The 15,435-nt window shown below is 41.5% G+C and overlaps 1 protein-coding gene across 1 annotated transcript in view; it reads right to left on the bottom strand.

Annotated features, from left to right (window-relative positions):
* Positions 1-624: 624 nt before the first annotated feature.
* Positions 625-15,435, bottom strand: part of Hs3st3a1 (heparan sulfate-glucosamine 3-sulfotransferase 3A1) — an 89,937-nt gene continuing 75,126 nt past the window's right edge. Inside the window, exon 2 of the mRNA XM_042693965.1 lies at positions 625-1,606. Coding sequence (XP_042549899.1) covers positions 985-1,606 — 622 coding nt within the window. The 3' untranslated portion in view covers positions 625-984. The remainder of the gene's footprint in view (positions 1,607-15,435) is intronic.

The raw sequence follows: 15,435 nt of genomic DNA on the forward strand, positions 1-15,435 counted from the left end.
AACACAATTATGGAATAAGAACTGGAGCTTAGACATTAGTCACCACCCTGTCTCTTCTCAGATACTGGATTCCGAAGCCCCTATCTTATTTCCCATCTTTCCTTGCAAAAAAGTATGAAATAAAATAGTGGAAGATGGGGGATTTTTGTCCAGGATCCACATCTTGCTTTAAGGTATGTCATGGAACTTCCCTGAGACTGTTATTTCCTCATCTGTGAAATGGAAATAATCATTTTTATGTACTCTGGTAGCATGTGTTAGCATAAGGATCAAAAACAGATCAGAAAGCAGTGTGAAAATGGGTGTGCAAATGTACAGGAGTAACTGGAAAATATGTTTAATTTAACGAAGTGACATGAGTCCAAGGGAAGGAGACATAAGAATAGACATGAGGATTGGATAGCTTGTCAAATAGAAAGAGAACAGAGCAATGTTTACCCTTAAGATTCTATCTGTTGTTTGTTGTTGTTTTGGGCCTATACTGGGTCTTGAACTAAGAATTTAGGTGTCCTCCTTTAACATTTTTGCTCAAGGCTGGCACTTGTGGCCATTCCTCTAATTCTGCCTTTTTTTGGTGGCTAAGTGGAGATAGGAACCACATGACTTTTCCTGCCAGGGCTGGCTTCAAACCTCTATCCTTAGATCTCAGTCTACTGAGCAGGTAGGATTACAGGTGTGAGCCAAGACACCTATTTGGCATTCTAAAATGCTTAATAATACTTATCCTTTATGACAGGGTATATGGAAAATAAAAATAAGAACTGACAGGTGAGCGTATTTAATTGAGTGCAGTTTTCTTGTTGTGTTCATCCCAAATGTGGTGCATTGGTTACACATGAAGATGGAACAGGGGGAGCCTTCATTCTTTGAAGGAAGAAAATACTGAAACAAATATTTCCAGCTCAAACATTACACTGCCTTTTCTGTACCGATTGATAAAAAAATATATTATATTTTAGATTTTTTTTTTTTAAATTATATTTGCTATCCATCCCAGCCAAAGTCCTGGCCGGTCATCTGGTAGAACTTGAGGTTGAAGGGCCGGTAGAAGTCGCGCAGCCTCTTCACCACGCCGGGGTCGATATCGGGGTGGGTCCTGCCTTTGGTCTTGCCCAGGCAGTGCGGCTTGCTGCTGCCCTCTGCCTTCTTGAGGCAGGGGAAGCCCTTGGTCTTGTTGAAGTAGAAATGCTTGTCGGTGATGATGCGCTTGAGGCCCAGGAAGTCCTGCACGCGGCCCAGCTCGCCCGCAGGGTCGCGGATGAGGCGCTCGCCGCTCACGAAGAGCATCTGGCCGAGCGGGAAGTGGCGCAGCCAGTGCTCCAGGTGCTTGGCGTAGATGCCGATCTGGATGGCGCTCCACGACGTGTCGATGAGCCCCGCGCTGCGGTTGCGGAACGTCAGGCTCTCGAAGCTGGGGATGTCGGGCCGCTTGGACAGCGTCTGCGTGTAGTCGGAGATGGCCCTGGTCACCGGGTCGCGCACCACCACGATCAGCTTCGTGTCCTTGGACATGGCCGAGATGCGCGCGGGCGCCTCCCGCGTCACGAAGTAGCTGGGCGTCTTCTCCATGGTGATCTGCCCGTCCAGGGTCCTGGGCATCAGCTCCCTGGAAAGACAGGCAGGAATAACAAGGCTTGTGAGAGTCGGAGGAGGGAGGAGGGCCTGGCCCTGAGGGGCACAGTCTGGTTCTGGGGCACAAAAGATCCAGGACCATGTCCTGCAGGGACATGCTGTGATGGTTACTATTAATATTTAATATAATTAATATAATATTATATAATTAATTATATATTAATTAATATAACTAATTATATTGTTTATATGTTAATTAATATAATATTAATGATATATACTTTTTTCTTTTTTTGGAAGGACTGGGATTTGAACTCAAGTGCTTCTTTGCCTGCATCCTTTGCTCAGCTGGTGCTATACCAGTTGAGCCATGCCTCCAGCTCAGCTTTTTTGCTAGTTATTTTGGAGATGGAATCTCACAGACTTTTCTATCCAGGCTGGCCTTGAAACACCATCTTTTCAATCCAAACCTCCCGCATAGCTACCAGCAGCTTGGAGATTATAGTTAACATAATATCATCATGCACAGTTGTCCTTCCTTAGCTCTGGTTTGACTTTGCCTGGTTTTAGTTACCTACCTTCAACTGTGGTCCAAAACTATTAAAGGGATATTCTAGAAATAAGCCATTTGTAAGTCTAAGATCATGTGCCATTTTGAGTAGATGAATTGTTTCACTATGTCAATTTATCCTGCTCAGTGTCAATCATTTTTCATCCAATGTATTCACATTGTATAATGTTACCCATCTCTTAGTCCTCTCCCCTCCAGTGACTACACTGAATACACTACCTGCCCGTTAAGACAGTGACTTGTCTTCATAATTCCTGAGGGAAGTTTTTGTGTGTGGGACCAACAGAATATTAAATAATCTATCTTTTATTTGATATTTGAAATGCCCTCATTATCATATTATAAATATCTTAGTTCCTTTTTCCACTAGCCTTCTTATAAATTATTATCACACTGCAATTTATTCTTTCTAATTCTGATGATTGATTTGTTTCAATAAACTCTGCAGTTAATTTTTCTTTTGAATTTGTAATAAAATACTTCGTTGAATGAGATTCCCTCTGTTGATATATTCAGTTTTGTCATTTATTCTGTTTGCGTATACATAGTGTCAAATATGAAAATAAATAAAATTGCAAAAATGAATCTTAAGTTCTCACATTCACCTTCAAAATCTCAGGCACTGGTACCTCACACCCTGTCATTGTAGTGATCCAAGGGGCTGTGATCTGAGAATCATGGTTCAAAACCAGCCTGGGCAGGAAAGTCCATAAGACTCTTATCTCCAATTAGCCACCAAAAATCTGTAAGTGGAGGTGTTGCTCAAGTGGTAAAGTGCCAGTCTTGAGCAAGAAAGCTAAGTGAGAATGTGACGGCTGAGTTCAAAATTCATAACTAATGACCAGTTTCATTCATAAATCCCTTCATCTGCACCCTCAACATGGCAAATAAATAAACTTACAGTTAATCACAGACATCATGTCTATTAGTTTGCAGGTTAAATATTCAACACCAATTCCTCACCCAACAAAGTATTTCTGTGGTATTGATGTATTCTAATTTAATGACAGAGGTTTTACCCTAGGTTTTGTTTTCTGTGATCATTTCAACAAAATGTTCTTCTGTTATTTTTTGAAGGGAGAATAAAAGTTATATATATATATATATATATATATATATATATATATATATACATACATATATATGATTTCTGTTGCTGATTTTTTTTTATTTTAAAAGAAATTTGTAATTTGTTTTTGAAAAGCATTTCTGATGTACCTCACTAAAACTGAGCCTTTACATATACTTTAAGTGCCAGCGATAGCCAGCCTAGCGAAGAGGAGATATCAAGGAGATGTGTATTGTTCCTCGCTATCCCTTCCAACTTCACAGTGTCAATTTCACAGTGCGACTCCCTTCAGAGAACTCAGAGGTGACCAGGCCAACAAGCTCTGGGAGGGAGCTCAGGTTAGTTACTTGTGTATGAGATAAGCTGGGAGATCTACTCAGAGATGGTTCGAATTTCTCAGTGAAAGAAATTTGATCAAATGTGTGGGAATGGTTCAGTCTGTAAAAGCAAACACCAAATGCACCACAGTGATAAGAAAAAGTATTTGTTGATTTAAATACAAAAGGTCAACATTCCTGTCTCCTTTCCTATAAGCTTTGGCTTTTAACTACTTTAAGTTTTGGCCTGCCTCTCACACACAGGTATCAGGCTTCGGTGGGGAGCTTCTGGTTTGGCTTGTGAAGGTCTGGGGGGCGGGGGAGGGAGATACCCAAGAGCTTTTCTCCAAGACTGAAGCTATAGACTGTGAAAACACTACTAACACAACTGAAGAAGAAACTGTTGTCTAAAATTACTTGAATAGAGTGGGGTAAAGAACTATCCAAACGAGGAGCTTAAAAAGGAAACTGCTGAAATAGGATTTTGAAAGAAAAGGACACATTAATTACAGACAGTTGTCGGCAGGATGAAAACTGACTGGGTGGTATGAAGGAAGGGTGTCAGGCTTAACCCATGTTTGCTTTTTGGGAAAAAAAAGAAACCCAAACCCAAAAAGTGGTAGCCTAAATAAATTCTAATTTAAGTTTGGATTGTAAAGAACAAGTTACTTTGTAAAAGGCCTCACCTGAGACATTAACTTGCACTACCCTTTTTAATTGTTTAAGTCATTTTCCTATTGCAGACTGGACTTGAATGTTTAAAATGGGGCTAACAGAAATGGTGGGACAAAGGGTGAACCGATTCACCAGTTAGAAATGAACTATACAATTTGGGTGGGGGGGAAGTTGGGAGGGAAAATACTGGGAGGGAATGAGGGAGAGGGTGACACTATTCAAAAGGAAATGTATTCATTACCTGAATCATGTAACTGCAACCCCTCTATACATCACCTTTCCAATAAAATTTAAAAACAAAAAATGGTGCTGAGGGAGGAGGTGGGGGAGGTGGGGAGGAAAGGAATGGTAGGGGGAAAACAAAGGAGGGGATAACAATGCTGGATTGGAAATGGACTCATGCATGACCTTACTCATCTAACTGTAACCCTTCTGTACAATATCTCTACAAACTTTAAAAGTTTCATGGAGTTTCCTGTCTGGGCTGGCTTTTGTTAGTCTATTCTTATATCCACCTGATATTTGATCCTAACTATATAACACATTTTAATAAATTCAGTATAAGTTTAAAAAATGGTGCTGATATTCTTATGAAATGAAATGTACCTGTAAGGCAGAATACTGGATTCCCAGGGTTTGAGAGGACCTGGGAATTATCCTTCCTTAACCCCTGTAAGGCATATGCTGGGTCTTTACTCTATGTAAGCAGATGGGCCATGTATGGACAGTGAAAGCCCTAACATCATGAAGGGTGTGAAGAAAACCCAGCCAGGTTCTGGGAAGCCCAGGGGATTTCCTTAAAGATGGAGCTGATAGAAGTGGGTCGGAAGACATTCGGTTGAATGGTGGGAGGGAAAGGTCCCAGAGGACTTTATACTTCCAGGCTGCATGGTATGCATGGCACCAACTTCATCTCTACATTGTGAAGAAGATTTGGAAACTTTTCTAGTAGGTGTTGAGAATGGGGTAGAGACCAAATGGTAAGAAGAAATTAAAGTGTCCTAAAGGATACAAAGGTGAGAAAGGTGTTCACAAGCCAGTTACTATTACCAGGTTCTTTCTCTAAAGGACTAGGTGAGAATTCACAATAACTAAAAAGTGGAAGCAGTTAAACTGCTCACCAATGAACTGGATGTGGTATAGACATGCAAAGCAATATTATGGGGCTATAGAAAGGAAAGAAATTCTGTCATGTGATAGAATATGACATTATGCTAAATTATATAATCCAAGCCCAAAAGAAAACTACTGCCTGATCCCATTTTAGTGAGGTTATCTCAAGTCGTTAAATCATAAAGACAGAAAGCAAACTGGTTTCTAAGACTTGTGGGGAAAAGGAATGGAGAGAGTAGTACATGCTGAGTTAGAGTTTTCCAAGATTAAGAGTTTTAAATACTGATTGCATAGCCATGTGTAACTATTTAACACTATACTAAACCTATAGACAGGTAAGAACATAAACTTGGTTATGTATATTTTACAATAATTCTTTTCTATAGAAGCATGCAGGAGAGAGCAAAGGCATGAATGGATAGAAGAGCATTTAGTGAAGACAAAGGAGTCAGTTGGCTTTGCAATTAATTAAGTATTGAAGCCAGGTATTGAAAGAGCTGTGGTTTTGTTTTCCTTCTGCTGGACCAAAGGGGCATGAAATAATTTATGACATTCTGAGGAGCTGATCTGAAAGCAGGAAAATGATCTCTTCTCACTGCTTGGCTGGGTGACCTCAAGCCACTCATTTAATTTCACTCAGCTCAGTTTCTTCATCTCACCACGAAAATCAGTCCCAACATTGAGGAAATCTGGACCACAATGGTTGTGGTCATCATTACCGGGCACCTACCAAGCATTGTTTGCAGTGGTTATTGCTTGTTTTGTTAGCAGTCCTGTGGTTTGAACTCAGTGGCTTGCACTTGCCCAGCAGGTGCTCTATTACTCGAGCTACAACTTTAGTCATGTTTGCTTTTGCTAACTGGTAGCTAGCATCTTACACTTTTTTCCCTAGGCTAGGCTCCAGCTATGATCTTCCTACTAACATGTCTCGTGTAGCTGGGATGACAGGCATTTCCCACCATGTCTGGCCTGCCAATGATTGATTTTAAGGAAGTGAAGCCCAAGGTTCTGTCTTCTCAACTTCCAAATGACCCTCATTTGGTCCAGGTAAGAGGGGTTCAGAGAAGACCAGAGGCAGGCCTCTCTGTCATGTTTCTCCTGTATCCAAGCATCTGACCACTTGATTCTGAGACAGTGAAGAGACGTACTCTGAAGACCATAAAAGGGCTGTTGTCTTTTGAAGAGCAGAAATTGACATGTTAGGGTATCAGAACTGAGCTTGGGGCTTAAGGGGATTCCCTCTTCTTCCATGGTATGTGAGGAATTATGACAAGAAAGAGCCGTTAGGCAATGCTTCCTCTCATCCAGATATTGTGCCACCTCATGGTGTTGGACATCTCAGGTTTGATCTGGTCAGTCTACCCTGGATAAACTCCGTCTGCTCACAGTGTGAATGTTTTCCTGCTGTCACACCAGCGATGGCTCAGATCTGCCTGTGTGGCTGGTTTCCATGACCATCAGAGAAGCAGGACTTCCTTGTGAGAAAACAGCCAGTTCCCTGGGTCTGCTCTGATCACAGCTCCATTCAGGGAGAGTCTGCCATGACACTGAGCACGCATGTAATGTGCACAAGGAAAGGCAAATGAGGAACCACCTCTCCTTTCTTCTCAGCTTGGGCCATTTCCTCTCAATTCTCAGAGTCTTTCTGTAGTCCTCACTTCCTTTAGTATTGCTACTGGAAGTAGCTCCTCCTAATAAATCTGTAACTACACCTGCCCCTGTATGTTTTGAATAGTTTTTGGTTAGTTATTTGTAAGGAAAGGTTAATCTTGCCTCTGACCTCTGACCCTACATAAAACCAATGACAGGTTGCTCGCAGATATAAACAGAAAGAGTAAAACAAATTAAACATTTTAAAGGAACCTTAGGAAAGCATTTTAATGGTTTTGAGGGAGGCCAAGATTGTGATATCGTATTAAGGAAATAATGATAAGAAAAGACTGAATTGGGCTGGGAAAGTGGCTCAGTGGTAGAGCACTTGCCTTGCATGCATGAGGCCCTGAGTTCGATTCCTCAGCACCACATAAGCAAAAAAAGCAGAAGTGGCATTGTGGCTCAAGTGGTAGAGGGCTAGCCTTGAGCTGAAGAGCTGAGGGACAGTGCCCAGGCCCAGAATTCAGGCCCCACAACTGACAAAAAAAAAGAAAGAAGAAAGGAAGGAGGGAAGGAAGGAAGAAAGGAAGGAAGGAAGGAGGACTGAATTAAACTACACTAACAAAAATAAGGATTTTTTTTTTATTGAATAACACCATTGAGTAAAAGGCAAACAGGAATGGAAGAAAATATTTAAAATAAAGGCATCTGACAAAAAAGTCATATCTATCATATATAAAGAGCCATTATGAATCAATAGATTCAAGAGAAACTAACAGTCTAAAAGAAAATGAGTCAAAAGCTTGGACAAACACAATATACTTAAGACAGTATTCAAGTACTTAATAAATTTATGAAAGTCATCAGAATTCTTTCATCTTCAGAAAAACAGTGATTTAAACCCAATATCAGCCAGGCATTGGTAGCTCACACCTGTAATTCTAGCAATTCAGGGGGTTGAGATCTGGAGGATTGAGGTTTGAAGCCATCCCAGGCAGAGGCATCTATAAGACTCCATCAAGCCAGGCTGTAGATATGAATCAAATGGTAAAGTGCCAACTGAGCAAGCAAGTTGAGCAAGTGACAGGCTATGAGTTAAACCCTGGTACTAGCAAAAGGAAGGAAGCAAAGAAGGAAGCAAGGAAGGAAGGAAGCAAGGAAGGAAGGAAGGAAGAGAGGAAGGAGGAAGGGAGGGAGGGAGGGAGGAAGGGAGGATGGGAGGGAGGGAGGGAGGGAGGAAGGGGAGGGAGGGAGAAGAAAGGAAAAGAAAAAATAAAACTTCAGTTTCATGCGATGACACGTGTAATTGCTTCCCTGATGACTGATTAATTAGTTCTACTAATGTTTTATGCATTTATAGACCAACTAGAATAAAAATCATTGAGAATTCTGGATGTGGGTGAGGATAAAGTATCTCTGGCACTTCCTGTATTGGAGAGCAAGCTGGCACAATGAAACTAGGAAACTGCTTTGCACTCTGCTAAAGCTGAGCATGTGCACACATGGTGCCCCTGAACTTCACTCTCAGTATTGCACTCAGTAGGTATCCCAGACCTGTTCTAAAAGGCATGATCAATGGAGATCATAGACAATCATCACGGTCCTGAACTCAAAGTACACAAATGTCACATAAATCAGAAGTGTGTATACACACACACACACACACACACACACACACACACACACACACACACACACACACATGTAATACCATGCAGCCATCAAACTGAGAGGTGCTGTCATTTGTGCCTGTTGGTACAGATTCATCTTGCAATGTTAACAAACATAGCTAGTGACAAGAATAGACATGCATTCATTTATAAAAAGGTCAAAGACAGATAAACTCACCTGTTGCCTCCTGCATTTGATATCCAACAGTGTTTTCCCTTAAGGGGAGTCAGTAATTAGGGAGGGGCATAAGAGGCTCTGGAAATGGGCGGAGCACACGGTTGCTGCTTGTTACATAAGTACATGCTCTTTGTGAAAGCTCATTGGGCTGTAATCTTGGATATGTGTCCTTTATTTGTAGACTAAAGTTATACATGAATAAATATTTTACTAGGCTTATAAAAAAACAGATGCCTCCCCCCTAAGAAAACATGAATTTTGTAAAACCCAAACAAAATAAGACAACCCCAAAAGGCATTTGCTAAACCAATTATATCTCTAGTCTATGGAAAAGCAATCACAAAGGAAGAGGCATGGAGCTGACACCCACACATAAGAATCAGGGTTCTGTCCGTGTCCTCCATCCCCAGGCAAATTTCCAGATCAGGAGCTGCTGAAACACCTGGTCACCCACCTTCCTGACCAACACACACCGCTCTATCATACAGAAGGGGGTCTCAGACTGTGGCACAAATAGGTAACCTGACAAGCAAGCTGTGTTTGCAAAACATTTCAGCAATTGCTTTCTGATGTAACCTTTTCATGGCTGTAAGAGAAATAAGGTGGGTAATATGATTGCCCTCAACTTCTTTCCTGATGAAGACACAGACATGCAAAGATGCCCAGGCAGCACGCTTCAGTTTTTTACAACAGGAAGGAAGTGGGGTGGTGTTTCCAATGCAACTATTTGGTAAGTCAGAAAAATCCATACTTAATCCCACCAACAAGTAGTACCAGAAAATTCAGAACAGCTAAACAACCTCCATCCTTTCATCTGGCAAGAAAAGAGTTTAGGCAAGACAGGAACATAAGTAAAAACAATAGGAGAGTTCATTAGAAGAGAAATATGACAGAGAAAGAAAGCAACAGTAGTATCTCAGCTTAACTCTCCCATCTTGGGTCATCTTCCTCCTTCCAGAGCTAGGCCTCTAGTTCAATGGTGAGGGGAAAAAAATGGCTTTCTGATTAGTGAATTGCTTTTCTGTTTCCTGTAAGGGTGAGATGTCAAAAATGTACTGTCCTGTCCTCGGCTCTTCCTCATTCCTTTATCCTTTTAACTTCCTCCTGCCCCCATTTGATTGTCTAGAAGGTGGTGGTTTACAAGTTTATCCTTCCATCTGTGAGCTGAAGTTCCCTGACTAACAGCTTTTCTATTAACCCCTTACCAATTCCTGGTTCCTTGCACAGCTTCAGATAAGAAGCAGCACAAGCCTCTAATCCTAGCTCCTTGAGAAGCTGAGATTCTAGGATCTAGGTTCAAAGCCAAGAAACCCCCTGGGATTCTTATCTCCAATTAACTACCTAAAAGCAGGAAATAGAGATGTGGTTCAAGGGGTAGAGCACTAGCCTTGAACAACAACAACAACAACAAAAACCTCAGAAATAGTGCTCAGGCCCTGAGTCCAAGCCTCAGGACCAACCAGTTCATGCGTGTGCGCACACGCCCGCGCACACATACACACATACAGTCATACTAATGAGATTGGTAAAAGAATATATCAACACCAGCTTGGTTAGAAACATTCAACAGATGTTAACTACAAGGCCCTGAAGCTATTCAGAAAGTATTTGGGAGATCCTAGAAGACAGGATTCTGAGTTGAATGTAGTCAAGATGAAGGGATTGGTCTGCTAGAATTGGGAGCTGGGTCTAGTCAGACTGAAATATGACAGTATGATTAATGTCATGGATGTAGGAAACTGAAGCCAGTGTGCAAGAAAACAATCAAAGTAGCTACATACTCTCAAGGGCTCTTTGAACATAATCCAAATTGGAGAAAATAAAACCCTCAATTAGATGCTGATAATGGCAACCTGAGATGGAGGGTAATATATTTAGGAGAGAGATATATCTAGGGGAGAACTGAGGATTCTAGACAGCTGTTTGTAAACTTTTCAAAGATCTCAGAGAGGACTGAGGTTCAAAGCCACTGTGGGAAGGAAAATCTGTGAGCCTCTGTCTCCAATTAGCAATGCTAGAGGTGTGGCTCAGGTAGTAGGGCACCAGCCAAGTATGAGTGAGGCCTTGGAACCAGCAAAAACGAAAATAAGAAGAAAAAAAAAAAGAAGTCCTTTCTGCACCGCCAGTTAGAAATAAGTATATAATTTTCACTTCATTGAAGTTGAAACAAACTGCTTTTTAAAAGTTAGTATTTATGCCTTAGAACAGAGACAGAATATTCTTGGTCTTACTCTAAAAGAGTCTTAGATGATTCCCACAGCCCCATGAGGGCAGTGTGGCTTTATGGAGAACTCAGAACTGGGGAAAGGAATGTGATTTCCATCTTTCCATTGCTGTGAATAAGCTGTGAGATTTCAGGTTCCTCAGTCCCATTCTCTGGGCCACAGTTTCTTCACAAGCAAAACAAAGCTATGGTTTTCAATGTCTCCATGACCTTTTATCTCAGAGATTCCATGTATGGCTTGGAGACTTTAATTCCTTATCAACTTGTCTTAATATAAAGCTTTGCCCGACTTTCTCTAAGACTCCCCCTATTCTGAAGTGTGACTGGGTCACCTGAATCAAGAGTTTTGTCTAACTAGGCCAAGCAATTCTGCATCAACAGGACTGATTTCAAAATCGATGAAGCCTCAAAGAATAGGATTCAAGTAACTGATGTGCAGAGAAGGTACTGAGGTTGGTCCTTAGGAAAGCTAAGCTTTTGTTTCTCTGTTGCTTTGGGGGCAGCAGAGAGACCTGAGAGTTCATAAGCCAACTGGTCTCATTGCATTGGATGGACTGTGACAATGGTGACCCATATCTGTTCCTTTCTTCCTTTGTGTCTGAAACATCAAAATAAAATGTCTCAACTAGAAAATGATTGAAGTTCAGGGATTGGGCTACATTAAAATAACAGATCAGATACCTTAGCAAGAATAAGACAGAAGAAAATGAACACTCAAGAGAGATTTACCATAGTCCAAGTCCTGATGCTTTGTTCCCCAAGTCTTGCAACAAGGAAAAGCTAGAATTATTATCCTAATTTCACAGATGAGAACATAGTCTCAGAGAGATAATGTGGCTTGTCCAAAGACAAATGGCTATGAATAAAAAGGACCGAATGAAATTCCAGCCTCTTTCTAGTTTTGAAGTATGTGTTCTTTCAAGTTTCCCAAACACAAGATCCGTCTCTGACATCCTGAAAAATATATGTGGATACAAATGCATTCCTTTCCTATTCATCTCAGAGTGCAACTCAAACCTTATCTAGCAGAGTTCAGATACACTGAATCTTGCAAATAGGCAATCTATATGACATGTTATTCAGAAGCCATCTTCTAGGATATTGTGCAACGGGAAGTCTCAGGTTGTCAAGAAAAGGCAATTTACCTTGAGGAATAAATAAATCTGGCCCATAGCTACACCGCTTATTTTTAGGTCTGTATAATCAAATAGGATCTGTTTTTGCAAGCCTCTAGCAGCAGAAAATTCTAGAAAGAACATGTCATTTTCATGGCCACAGTGTGAGAGGGTAGTTGTTCCTCCAGGTCCCTTCTGGCGTGTGTCTGGGAGCAGAGAAAACTGCTGTAAACTCAGGGCTGTCAACGGGCTGTCCCTCAGGCCAAGCCCAACTTACATGAATAATTCTTTCCCTGCTGCTGTTACAAGAAACTCCACTCAAAACGTGACTTGTACGCCTGGAAAGGAGACTCCCTTTAGATAATGTTTGAGTTGGCTTCTGAGCCAGAGCAAGACTGATGTTTCCGCTCTGCATCCCCCACTGACCCAATCTGGATATGTAATTCTGAGCAATCAAACCATCAGCAAGACATTGAAAATATCAGACTTTGAGGCTGGGATACGTACTAGTCTTTGTGAATCACAGACTCCTTCCTCCAGTCTCAGAATGATGAAGTCACGGAAGAGAGCCCAAACCATTCTGATGGTTTGTCCTGATCTCCCCAGAATTTATGATACAATATGCACCAATGTTTATTTCAAGGAAGCCTAACATGGCCATTCCTGAAGCTTCAGGGAAGGACAGAAAAGTCAAGGATTTTTGATTGCTAATGTGGGGAAACTTTGCCAACAGGACAGAAAATATATTTGTAATCAGATCAGATGGAAAAGCCATTCTGAAAGAGAAGGACGAGATTTTTCTTGGATCACAGATGCGAGGTGTGATTGTGTGTGTGTGTGTGTGTGTGTGTGTGTGTGTGTGTGTGTGTGTGTGTGTGTGTGTGTGTGTGTGTGTGTGTGTGTTGATTCTTGGCTTTCCCAAACAATACCTCACAATACTTCATTATCTCATTCACTGACTCTGAGGTATAAGTAATTACGGAGACATGAGTATTTTCCAAGGCTCAGAGTGTCACCTCCTCCCTCCCATCTAATTTTACATCATTGAGGAACTCAGTTATTTACAAATTTTAAATGGCATCTTAACTCATTTACATTTTCCTAAATTCCATTCAATATGATAGCTGAGTCATGAGAACTGACATTTTTCTGTCAATTGGTAAGGCAATCAGAGCCCAAGAAACCATTAGAAGGATAGGAACACTTCCTTAAGCTCTCCCCCAGCAGGAAGGTCTTTGGATTGATCCTTGTGTCCCAAATGAACACGAACAATGTTTTTGCTTTTGCCCCCTTGCCCAATTGTGAGAATTTCTCACATCTTTTTTCTTAAGCAAGTCTTCACTTACTTATTCAGATCACTGGCACTGATCCACACTGTAAAAGAGAAGTAAATGTTTCAGCATTTGAGAATAGAGAATTTCAAGGGCATACACAGAAAAGGGGAAACAAAATAACGCAACCAGTTTACAGAAGTAAAAAAGGGGAGGAATGTGGTCCTAGATTTCACTCTGAGTGCCAAAGGTAGCCAACATTTAAGTACGGGGTGGGGGGAGCCTTTATATGTAGCAAAGTTGGATTTGATATGAAGTAGTATCAGAATGGCATTTTCAGATATGCAAGTTAAAAGAAGAATAACACCTGTGTAAACTTTAGAACTGAACAAACACATTTGTGTGTCCATTTTTAGCTGATGAACAGGGGAATAAAAAAGTGCAAAGTTCCACCATGAAGGAAGTCTGTGTATTTAAAAGTAAAAGGAGGAGCCATCTAAAACCAGTAGGAGACTTTTAAAAAATCATTCTCAAGGTAGCTAGGAAACGACAATGAACAGTAGAAACAAAATCTAACTGTAATCTAGAATCCAAGGGCTGTAATTAATTAGCTCTTAGAAGTGTGTGTGTGTGTGTGTGTGTGTGTGTGTGTGCGTGCAGGTGTGGTGTAATGCTTCTAAACCCAGACAGTTAGATTACACAGGGATGCTCATTAAAGGGAGATGGGTTTTCTTCAGCCTATCTGTTACCTTCAACCATCTACCTTATAGTCAGTCAGCTAGAAGAGGAAGGTAGAATTCTTAATGTAAGTGCAGATACCACAGGTCAGTGGGGACGGGTGTACGTGCTTCAGGGATGGCTGCCACAGCAAACCACTCCCCACCCCCCTCCCCTCACCCCGTCTAGACTCATCATGGCTCCTGACAGGAGTTTATAAATGATGAGTTTGAGAGCCCTGCTATCAGCTGTTTGTGTTACTGTGGACAGCTGCTTCAGAACAGCGCTCTCTCATCAGCCCAGAATTATCAGGTCTTTGCATATGGGTGGTTGCAGATAAGAGGGGAGACGTGCTTGCTTGGCCTGGCTTAGAAATCAACAATCGAAGGACATCAGGGTTGGGAGGCTGAGAGAGGAACACCATGAAGACCCCGGGAGGATAAACATGCAATTTCAGAAACGGTCTTTGTTATACTTTGGCAATGGGGGCGGGGGACAGGAAGGGCTTTGATTTGTTCATTCCTCCTCTCCCATCACCTTCACCCCCTTTTTTTCTGTTTGTTTTAGATTCTAATTATTAAGTTCTGGATACTGAGCAGAGGGTAAATAAATAGATCTTTTTAGCATAGAACAGGAAAAGCAGCGGAGGCTCTGATGTTGGCAAACTACCTCAGGCTGAGAGACTGGCTGAATATTCTTTCAAAAGGAAGTCATCAACACCCTGAGCTAATGCCTTGCTTCCTCAATTCTGAATAAAGGAAACGGACATACCTTTTGTCACACTGGATCAGAACAGAACTTCTAGCATCACCCCACGGTACGATATAAAAGATACACACAAAATAATGATATCATGGTGTCAGAGAATGTAAGCTGACAGAGCAATAGGGCAAGCCCTATACCAACAGTCCATGTGACAACCATCCCAGAAGCCACTGCAAAGGTTCAAGCCATCTATTTGACGGCACACAAAAAGACAGGCTCTGGCTTTGAAAGATGCCACCCTCCACATACAATAGTCACAAATATGTGACATAAATTGTCTTAGAAAATGTGTGTGTGTGTGTGTGTGTGAGTGTGTGTGTGTGTGTGTGTGTGTGTGTGTGTGTGTGCACATGTTGTTATTTGAGCTTGAACTCAAGGACCAGGCGCTGTCCATTACTTTTTTGCTCAAGAGTAGCATTCTATCAGCTGAACTACAGCTCCACTTCTGGAATTAGCTCCCACTTCTGATAGTTAACTGTAGATATGAGTCTTATAGACTTTCCTGCCTGGGCTGACTCTGAACTAGGATCCTCAGATCTCAGGCTCCTAAGTAGCTAGAATTACAGGGCATGAGACACAATCTGT

This window comes from Dipodomys spectabilis, unplaced genomic scaffold (assembly GCF_019054845.1).
Source record: "Dipodomys spectabilis isolate Male_0828 unplaced genomic scaffold, ASM1905484v1 ptg000004l, whole genome shotgun sequence".
In the NCBI taxonomy this organism is placed as follows: domain Eukaryota; kingdom Metazoa; phylum Chordata; class Mammalia; order Rodentia; family Heteromyidae; genus Dipodomys; species Dipodomys spectabilis.